At 31.5% G+C, this 11,205-nt stretch overlaps 1 protein-coding gene across 1 annotated transcript; it reads left to right on the forward strand.

The window, feature by feature from the left end:
- Positions 1-2,934: 2,934 nt before the first annotated feature.
- LOC132743685 (baculoviral IAP repeat-containing protein 2-like) lies at positions 2,935-8,921 on the forward strand. The gene is made up of 6 exons (XM_060732239.1): positions 2,935-3,253; positions 3,545-4,329; positions 4,757-4,920; positions 5,175-5,307; positions 6,262-6,426; positions 7,024-8,921. The coding sequence occupies exons 2-6, from the start codon at positions 3,576-3,578 to the stop codon at positions 7,218-7,220; spliced, it is 1,413 nt and encodes a 470-aa protein (XP_060588222.1). The 5' UTR covers positions 2,935-3,253; positions 3,545-3,575; the 3' UTR covers positions 7,221-8,921.
- The last annotated feature ends 2,284 nt before the right edge of the window (positions 8,922-11,205 follow it).

Here is an 11,205-nt window from a genome sequence, read left to right on the forward strand (position 1 = left end):
TGATACATATAATCATATGTTATATATATTTTTAGTTAACAAGGAACTAAATTATATATTTGTTTTTATATGAAAAAAGAAGAAGAAAAAAGAGAAAGAAAACAGGTTTTGCAAGTAATATATTTTTGATCATTTATACTTCTGGCTATCGTTTTCAGCTTTACAAACATATGAAAGGTTAACTATAGCTCTATCTTTTGACAAAAAAGAATCCAGGTCTTATTGAAGGTATCTGAATCATTTTGGTAATTTGCTTTCTCTCTCAAAATTATAAATTTGGTACTTAATATATTGATGTGCTCTTGTAGAATTTGGTACTTGTTCTTTTACTCTACAGTTGTAAAATATATCTTTTCAGAAAAAGGAAAATCACATTTACTGCAGTTGAATTACTATCTTTCAAACAAGGATAAAGTTACAACAGTTGAGCAAAGATCTAAAAATGCCATACTTTTTCAAAAACAGAAAATATTAAATTTTTATATGTTTTAGTTGTTACTGTCGTCGTCGTCGTTATTGTTGTTACTGTTTCCGAAAAATCTCACCCATTTCATTATTTATAGATGATAATATAATTATAATCTGTGATTAGTTTGTATTCGTTAAATAGAAATAAAATATAATAAATATAAAGTTGAAATCTGCACGATTGTTAGTTCCTGCAGTGCGCAAAGTTATCTTTAAAAAGTATGCCCTATATTTTGAAAAAAAATCGTTGAATATCTACAAAGGTTGTTAATAGTTTTTTCTGTTTGTGCTTCGTTAACATCTCCAATATTTGTACTTTTTTATTTTGTTTCGAATAATAGATATATGCATATCTAGGTGCTGCTATAGTATTTTTTTTCCGTTTGCGTTGTTTGTATCACTTGCAAATGCGTTTGCTCCTTTTTCAGTCGATAGATGGCGCATAGGCAAAGACACAAAACAAGGAAATATAATGAAGATGGGGTTCGTTGCAATAGACCGCATGTATTTTACTATGACTATGATCACACTGTTTTGTCAACATTTGACATGTTTGCAAAAAAGCTCTGCTCATCAAGAGGTTTGGCAATCTTTCGTTTATAAATCATGATTTATATTATCGTAGTGAAATCTGTTTGTACTTGACGTAGTATATAGAGCTTTTCTCTGCTAACAAAGTGAACTATCATTGTCGTCGTTACTTGACGGCAACATATACAATTAACAAGATTTGACTATTTCTATCTGTAAACCGCCATGAAAATAATCATAGCATATGATAAAAAAACGACACAAATAATATATACAAGAAAAGCATTGATGCAAAGCATCAAAGGACGTCCAAGCAAAAAATGCAGCAATTGAATTGAATATTTTTTGTAATAATCTATTTTGTTATATGAATAATACATTAATATTAGCACGTTACTTGGCGATTTTCTCTTACATTTTGAAAATAATAAAATACATAATTATATAATATTATATTATAATTGTTATTTTTTATGGTCATAAATGTAATATCGTGATGAATAATAGCAACGGATATATACAATCATTTATAATCCATTTGCGTAACGCCTGATCAACACCACACTTGCGTATTGTCCCTTATTATGTTATCGCTGTTAGCGAAGACCCCTTCTTAAGATATCTGTTCACACTTATTACCATGTTGATCATGTTGAGCATGTTTTATTATACAATAATTGTAATATCTATATTAATATTATTTTTTTACATATTTTATAAATATTGTTTTCATTTTTGTGTGTTTATGTGCCATTTTAATACTGATTTTTTACGTATACTACTTTTTATTGTAACCAAACTAAGTGATAAACATTCATTTTGGAAAAAAAACTTATTTGTCTGTAACGATATCAAATATCTACTCAAAAACCGGGAGAGACCGGACAATAAACGTGTGATACTATTCGCCGGTCTCTAGTAAATCGCGGTCAAAATAGACCGGGAGAGACCGGGGATTACCAATAGGAGACCGGCGAATAATACATTCCTCTATAAATAAATTTTCAGGCTAAGGTCATCATTCTATTTACAGCTTTCGGATACATGTACAACAATAACATACCATGTACTACAAAATGATAATAAAATCCCGAAGAGCGAGATTAATTGACGGAAAAGATTATTTCATTTGAATATATTTGCATTGCGAAATTCTCCAGTTCGCTATTCATTGTACATATCTTAAATAATCAAACACCCTCATACCAATTGGAATGATCGGCTATTATAACCGACTGAAAAGCCCGAGAAGTTGCTGCCGCCCTGTCCCAAAATCTGATTTCATTCCATAAGAGGCGCCGCGCTTCGGCGCGGACGCCAAAAATAGGGCGTCCACGGGCAAGCCATCCGCCATGTCTGTTTGGACTACCTATATACTAGTGTATAGAATAGAAATACTATCTTCTTACACGAAGCTTGAAAACATTGTGTACGCTTATGCACGAGTATACTATATTCAGAAAATTTCTTTTCAAAGATCAAACATTAGTTCTTGTGTTAATGAAAGAACTTCAAAGAGTCTATTTCACGAAAGAAATTCTAATCAACTTCCATCTATTATCATTATTAATACAGTCGAAACATTATCTCCCCTGACTTATTATTCTGTTATAGATCAACAGGCTTTCAAGTGTATAAAGCTTTATCTATAAAGATATGTAAAAAAAATCAGTAAACTAGTGTTGTTTTATAGCCATGTGGTCGTTTCTTGGCCGATCTGTTACATAGACTATGCAATTAAACATACATTAATATTAATAATACACATTGTAATCAAAAGAATGACCTGTTATGCTGCTATTAAATTGTGAACCAACAATTATATTGTTACAATGTGAACATCTACTTCGTAAACATTGGCTAGATAAAAGCGTGCGATCAAGTAAAGCACTTCTCATAAGATAATCTCGAATATTTTTAGGATATATTTTTTTTGATTGATATTAATGTAGATACGTGTATATAATCATGTAGATAATGTGCTTTTATAAATAGTGCATGTTTAGTTAGTGTAAGTGTATATATATCATTTATGTGTATAATGCGTTAATCAAATAATTCAACCCTATAATAATAACTTCCTTGTTTTGGGGGGTTTTTTTACCATAGCGCTTCCTGTGCTATTTTTTGATATTGGAAAAACCCAAATGTTACTTATAATAACATCCTATAAACCCTTTGACTATGGATAGAAGCAGACGATCCAGTAATACAGACATATTATGAGGAATTAATAAGCCTAGGACGACAAAAGGTATGTTCATTTTTAATTTATTCATAGTACATTTCAGACAAAACTTATCTTTATATTTGTTCTTGATAAACGATTACTTTCGCAGAAGTTTATTTAAGTTTGTTAAATATTGTATGATAACATTTATACATATTTGTCTATTATAATTTTATATCGGAAGTTAAAAGGATATACGAAATGGAAAGTACAAAACATTACCTGAGAACTTAGTGCCTGAAAGTTTGAAGTTTTGTCTAATCGCTGATTTCTGCAATGAACAAATTTGATGTTTCTTAATGCTTAAAATTGCAGAATAGAAGACAAGACCATCAACAGGAACAAAATGGGGACGAAACACACTCGTCTGCTTATCTTGTGTGTTACGATTGCTATAGAATTGGTCCGTTTTATTAAACAGCTAGTACTTAGCAATACTGAAGCTGTTATTTTTAACTCTCATTTAAAAACTCAGTTTAGTCCATATCGTTTGCATTACGTTCTCTTTGTTCTATATTTGGTACCTTCTCTCCTTAAAATTACAAACGGACATCAACCTGATTTCAAATGGGAATATTTGAAAAAGTGTGACATATTAAGATTTGTACATAGACAAGTTTTACATGCGTTCTGTTTGGATGATTACATTCGGGATATTCACCAAGGCAACCTAAATCGACATGAATTGATGAGACATGAATGGGCTAGATTTGTTTCTTTCAACAACTTTCCACAGGCAGTATCACATGCTCCATCAGGCTTGATACTTGCAAGGGATGGCTTTTACTATACAGATGTTGATACAATTGTTGAATGTTTCTGCTGTAGACAAAGATTTGATGCATCAATACGAGAAAATACAAACGTAGTGCATTGTCATCATTCGGAAACTTGCGCATTTGCACTTAACAGTAGCAATACAAACGTTCCTGTTAATGGCGAAAGAGAAAACCGTAGTACATATTCTAATGGCAATGTCGAACGCTTCAATAGCTCCATGTATACAACAGTACAATCACGACTGGCTTCCTACCATAATTGTCTTATAGGATTATCGGGAATAACCTCAAGTTTAGCAAATGCTGGATTTTATCATTCTGGTTAGTAAGTTTATACAATTATAAGTTATCTTTTATAAATATTTTCATGTACACAAAAGACATTTCTTTAAATGCATTTTAAACAAACTTGACAACTATATTTTGAATTAATCAAAACAACTTTCTGCTAAATGGATTTAATACTCTAGATTCACATACTAAACTTGTATGCTTTGCTAACTTAATTCGGCACTTTGTCGAGAGAGATGTTTGATTCATAAATAACATCGATCCTAAAATGTTTAACTTGTCATTTTTAGTTTCTTTGTGTTGTTAAGAAGTATCCCTTCCCAGGTTTTTAAATACATGTCATTGGTAGTATTTAGTATTTCCTTTTTTATTTTAAAAAGGGAATTCCGCTAAAAGTATGCCTAACAATTATCTTGTTACAAGTATTCTTTTGCTATTTAACTGCACTATTTTACAGGCGGCACAGATAGTCAAATTACATGTTTTGCATGCGGGCTGAGACTTCCAAGACGGGAACTTGAGAACGACCCATGGAGAATACACGCGTTGCATTCTCCAAACTGTCTTCACGTGATTAGAACTAGAGGGACTGACTTTGTCCGATCGCTTACAACTGAACAGGTTAGCAATTTAAGTGTTTCAGTTAAATGTTTATATGTTTTGAAATATTAACAATACTGATTATAACTCTAACGGTCAGTCATTTTATCTTTTTGCTTCTTAAGTAGGTTTAAATTTCTTTTTTGAAATCAGCTTTTTTGTTTTCTTATTGTTTTGAATTGCCAAAGCATACATTCTTTTTTAGAAAAAATTCATTAACCTTTTCATCTGGTGACTTAACATAAAATAATGGCATCACTTCTTTAATTGATTAGAATCGATGTAGTAACCAAGCAACGGAAGAATCAGATGGATTAATTTACATGCATGAGGTGCAAAGACTGGTGCAAAAAGGGCATGATTTTGACAGGGTAATGGATGCAATTCAACAGTTACGACGTCTTAATGGTAATTTATGCATTTTACATCTTATGTTTTCATATGTGTCCTTTAAGTTTTGTTATCGAAACTTAAGATCAATTAAGAATTAAAATACGTATTCATGATAATATTTGATATCACTTGAAATGCACTGGTAATTTATTCTTTTTTTGTGCATTTCAATACATTGTTTTGTTGAGTGTTGTTGTATTTATTGTTCTTAAATTATTATCAATATTATTATTATTTTGTTGTTGTTGTTGATGTTGTTGTTGTTTTCTTAAATATACATCTGTACTTCATTTCTCTTAAAAGCATGCTCAATATTGATAAGTATTTCTTATCCTTCGTGATCATGAATTCAAATAATTTAGTGCTGAATAATTGATACCACCAAATATTGAGCTAGAGGACATTGTGAATGTAGACATTCTATTATGTAAAAAAAACTCAACCAAACAGAATTTCAAATATTTCATTGCTCTCGTAGTGATATCCCATTTTCCAGAACTACAATGATTTGTAGCTCGTCTGTTGAAGAAACAACCGAGCTATTATAATCGCGACAGCGTTGTTGTCGGCGTCGTCGTGCAAAAAACTTTACTGAAGTCCATTATCAAAATATTTTAGAAGTCGTAAACTTGAAACTTTGAAAACTGGCTGTTCAGGATAAGGCAAGGGAAATGATTCCGAAAGCTATATGTTTGGAGTTAAGAGGTTTTGTCAAAATTGGTTACCCTAAACAGACGAGCGTTTACACCTCATGCAATGCTCTTATCTTTCAATCGCTATGAATTCTGTAGTATAAACGACAGCTTATTTCATTATATTGTTTTAAAAGTCATTTTCATCAAACAATTATTTTGTGAAGAATCCATATAAAAGCAAAAATTGTTGACCACAAAAAATTCAATGTGATTTTGAAAATATCCTACTCTAATATACAAAATTGTAATGACATTTTCTTGTTTGCATGTAAAGGAGACAGAGAAATATCGGCAATGGATATTCTTGAATACATCAATAGGACAGAGCCTAATCTGACCGAACCTAATGCAGACAATTTCCTCTCCTCTGCCCTTAGACAGTTTTTCATGAAAAAGAAAGAAGAAAATATGGTTACAGAAAAAGACAGGTTGCAGAACGGTATGTTAAGTTATTTCTTTACAATGTTTGATATATTTATTCTATTTATTTGTTGTTGAAAAGTAGTGGCAGTAGATAATTGATACTGAACAATTTGAATGCACACTACAAATTCAACAATATATTTTACATAGAAAATTGACATCGCCTTCAGAACATTGTCAGTATTTTATGAGTTGCTGTGATGAAACTTCTATTTCACTCCATTTTTATATAAGAACCCTAAAGTAAGGCACACCTGACCATTTTCCAGACGTTGGATGTAGGACTGCACTTCCGAATATAAATAGAGAGGTTGCACAGGATTGGACACACATGTTATGCAAATCTCGTTTTCCTTCATAATCTTAATATAAGATATACCTCATAATTTTTAATTGCTAAATAATGCTAAACCTGAAATTCGCTATATTTACACCTTTAAGTTGTAACTCCAGAATATGCTCGAAAAAAAGAAAAACATTCTGTACAATTACTTATTGTATTTGATATTGTAAAAACCATATTTGTGTTATCAATATACTTGGTGTTGAATTAATTTAATAAACATGTTAATTGGATTGTAATTTAATATTTCAAATGAAACTATTTTTACAGAACTTCTCCGGCTGCAGGATGAAGTCGTCAGATTAAAGCGGGAAAAAGTCTGTAAAGTGTGTTTGGAGAAGGATATGTGCATCGTGTTTCTACCGTGCGGTCATCTCGTAGCTTGTGACGATTGTGCTCCACGTGTAAAAAAATGTCCTGTTTGTAGAGCCATTATCAAGGGTACTGCGAGAACATATTTGTCATGACGCTGATCCTGCTTTAGCCGAAAGTAATCCGTCTTAACGTTCAAGTCTGATGGACTTTATTTAATATTGTTATCCCATAAAGTATGATGGTTCGTTCCAAATTCAAACCTTGTCAAGATCAGTTTTTAAATTATATGTTAATTTTCCAGATATTCAGTACGTTTTGGTTTATTATTAGACAAAATCAGTTATCTATCCTGAACAGTGGTTAGAACATGCATATGTTAAATTAATCAAATTAAAACAAAAATCTCATTTTCTCTGTTTTGTGCCGTTTTTGACAGATTGGAAAGATTGTTTGTTTTAACTGTGTAAATGTGGTTTGAAGAATAATTTTGTTATAATAATGGCTAAAATTTCTTTATTATGGTTTAATAAGTTCAAAAAACTTTGTTTTAACTGTGTAAATGTGGTTTGAAGAATAATTTTGTTATAATAATGACTTAAATTTCTTTATTATGGTTTAATAAGTTCAAAAAACTTTCATTCACCTGACCCTACCTTGATCAATTATTTATATGCATGCATGTCGGCTAGTAGGTACACGCTCATCTGGTAATATAATGTTATACTTTATAGTTTATATCATTTGTATGCGCACAAAACGATTGTCTCATAAAATATCTTGCACGGTTTTTACCATTTAGCACATCTCAACATCTTAATGACAGAATTGTTAATAGATATTAATTATGATGAAAAAATAGACGTAACTGTAAAAGACGTGTCTTTTATTATGAAAGACAAGATGTTAATAAGGTGTCTGTTTAGTAACTGTTAAGAATAACATGTGTATGTCCACAGTAAAACAATATGTCTGATAATTATATTATTGCAAAGTTTGTTAACATTGAATGATGATAAGACAGGATATTGTTAATTCAATCCATGCACCACTGGGTCGGAATCTTCAATATTTCCATGTTAAATAATTGCCTAGACATTGCTGTATTCACAAGAATGATTGTTGTTGTTGCTTGTATTATATATCAAGTTTAATGTTTTCAAATATCACCAATATATGCCGACTGTTCTGTATGTTAAGGAAATGTATTTGGATGATGATAACATAATGATATTATGAAGACTATAATCTTCTTTAGTTAGCCGGTGCTAGAGGGCGTGATAAATATTGATTATTTTCTTTGTTTTTCACGAACAGACTCAATCAAACCGGGTCTGCAATTTTAACATAAATGTATGTTTCCATTGCCTTCGAAGGATCTCCACTTTTTAGAATTGTTAAAAACACAAATTTAGGTGTCAGATGATGTATGATAATTATTGATGTATGATAATTTTTGCTGATTTTTCGAGGTCAATGAAACAAAACCATTTAGTGTTAAAGATTGAATACTGCTTAAGCTGGAGCTAAAGAATGTAAGAGATGTTGCACTTTTCGTGGGTGTTGCACACAAACAGTTTCTGCGACTTTAACTATTTAATTATACCTATATTCGTACGATCTCCGTTTAGTTTCAAAAGAATTAAAAGATATTTTTGGAGGAAAAAAACACGATAACAACTTGATAATCTTTGTTATATCAAACAAGAATGTTTTAATTCATGTCATGTTGTTCACAAATGAATATTCGTATGATGTTATATGAAATTCAAATTGTCAGATATTGTATTGATTGCTTGTATAAGTGTATATTGTTTCATGAATGTGACAATAAAATGAGTAATTGAAAGTTGAAAGATTTTTGTTTTTGTTAATACAGTCTAACTTGCCCATGCGACCACGTGTATTAAGCGACTTTTGTCTTAAACGACCACTTTAAATTCCCCCCGATCATTTTCTCTCTATATCTTTAATGTATTAAGCGACTTTTGCTCAACGCGACCAGCGACCGCTAATTAGTCACCTTATTGACATCAATCTTTTCATTAAATGACCACTTTTACCTGTCAAGTAATTGTGTTTTTAGAGAACGCCACCTCGTTATGTCACAAGTGTCAGCAATCAAAACACAACAATAAACGTGTGAAAAACTCTATTTCCCATACCGTTTTAGCGTATGCAAATGAAGTTAAGTATACGCGTGACGTGTATTATCCAATAATATCGGATAAACAATGCAACGCTCCGCCCATACTGAGATGGTGTATACGCTTCGCTTGTTGACATTTAGACTGCATTGAATTGACCTTGAACTTGATCAGCCATTAAATTAATCGTAACAAATAGATGTAGTTTGTTTATTTCAAATGAAAAATGCACAACAGAAAACATCTTCACTAATAGGGTTTTCGTGTTGGAGACAAGGAAAAACAACGGAGAAGTTAAAAAATTCTGGAAAAAATGTCAAACATGTACGTAATGGATCAAAACTGTTTTGTCAATAAATATCAGAACGTTATTTTTACATTTGCATCCGTTTAGATTATCGAAGCGTACTTATTATTCAACATTTATATAAAAATGAAGTTGAAAAACAATCCCATCGAATAAAAAAGATGTCATTTATAAATTTTGACTTTTATATCATGCTGACTGTCTTAAGAGACCGTTTCATTAAGCGACCGTTTTTGGTGTTTCCCTTGCCCGGTCGCTTAATACACGTTTGACTGTATAAATAATGTTGAACTTGAATTTTTGTCTAAAGACTAGTTATATCTACCATACTATTATTATATTCTGAAGGAAAAAACTGTGAATTGATGCAGCTTATACACACCTCCCTAATCGTGTTTTTGTGTCTAAAATTTCATTGTTTTTAGGTGTAAGTGAAGGTATATATGAATTGTGATTTTCACAGTGTGGTTATATTTCTGTAGACTGAAAACTGCTTAAACTCGAGCTAGATGGTTTGAGAGAAGTTATACGTGTCATTGTTTCACTTTAGCAGACTCGAAAACATTTAGCTTACCTATGTTTTTCATTGCTCTTGAAGGATCGTGCTCGCACCTGTAAAATGGCAGCTGTACAAATAATTCATCTATCTAAGCATACTGATATTCTTCTGGTTCTTTGGAATCCTTGATTCAGATGGAGTGTGTTTTATTGCATTTTCGTAATCTCTCCTGAACGAACTCAATAAAACGTAATCTGCGAAAACAGATTTCAGTTTTAGTTTCTCTTGCTCTCGGGGGAATCCCGGCACATTGGTCATATAACAAATATTTGCTCATTAGTTAAAATACGTTTAACATGTGTGTTCTATTAAACATTGATTAATAAAACAACTGTCATGGTTTGATAATCAACAGGGTATATTATAATATTTCAAAATATTTCTATGCTATGTACTGCTATGTTTTTTCAGTCTGATTAAATAAAACAAGAGTTATCAATAGGTCAAAATATTTCATTTTCACAACATAGAATACAACGTAGTTTTTTTATTTGTTTGGGTCGTCAGACCAAACAAATAATGGTAGCGAAATTTCAGAATCTAATGCTGTTAATTGCAAGTGCCGAAAGTAGTCCGCTTTTTTGAAGCGGTAACTTCCCTTTATATGTAAACTAACGCCGAAAAATTCAGGGGAGATCACTGCGTAATTTAGATTGTCAAATGACAGGCGCATTAATTTTCAAGCAAAATAATTCCCGAATGGTCGAAGATTTCTAATATTGTTTTATTCTTCATAGATATACATGCTTATTGTAAGCTCCATGATTATTTTCATCTGTGTTAAACAACACTTAGCGTCGTTACAAACCCTAATATAGAATAATATAGTTTTCTTCAGACTGTTAACAAATAACTTCACCGTGGCCGAGGGGTTTTCGCGCTCGCTAAGAAAGCGAGAGGTCTGGAGTTCAAATCCCAGTTAAGGCAACTCATTTTTTTTCTAATTGTTTAAGTCAAATAAACATTAGATTGAATGGACCTTTCCAGTTTTACGTAGCGGAACATTTAGCCACACCTTTTCCATTCATTGCTAGGTCTATTGCTCACAAACATAACCATATGTTCTTTTGTGCAAACCAGGTCAACCAGTGACTATGTATTATCTCAGTGTAGCAATTGGATAACAA

Source organism: Ruditapes philippinarum, unplaced genomic scaffold, assembly GCF_026571515.1.
Source record: "Ruditapes philippinarum isolate M1 unplaced genomic scaffold, ASM2657151v2 ctg8478_1_1_1_1, whole genome shotgun sequence".
Lineage (NCBI taxonomy): Eukaryota > Metazoa > Mollusca > Bivalvia > Venerida > Veneridae > Ruditapes > Ruditapes philippinarum.

Excerpts from the sequence above, each read along its gene's own strand:
- LOC132743685 (XM_060732239.1), top strand. The coding sequence starts at position 3,576 with ATGGGGACGAAACACACTCGTCTGCTTATCTTGTGTGTTACGATTGCT. Across the intron at positions 4,330-4,756 it reads TGCTGGATTTTATCATTCTG|GCGGCACAGATAGTCAAATT; the intron begins GTTAGTAAGTTT and ends ACTATTTTACAG. Across the intron at positions 6,427-7,023 it reads AAAAGACAGGTTGCAGAACG|AACTTCTCCGGCTGCAGGAT; the intron begins GTATGTTAAGTT and ends CTATTTTTACAG.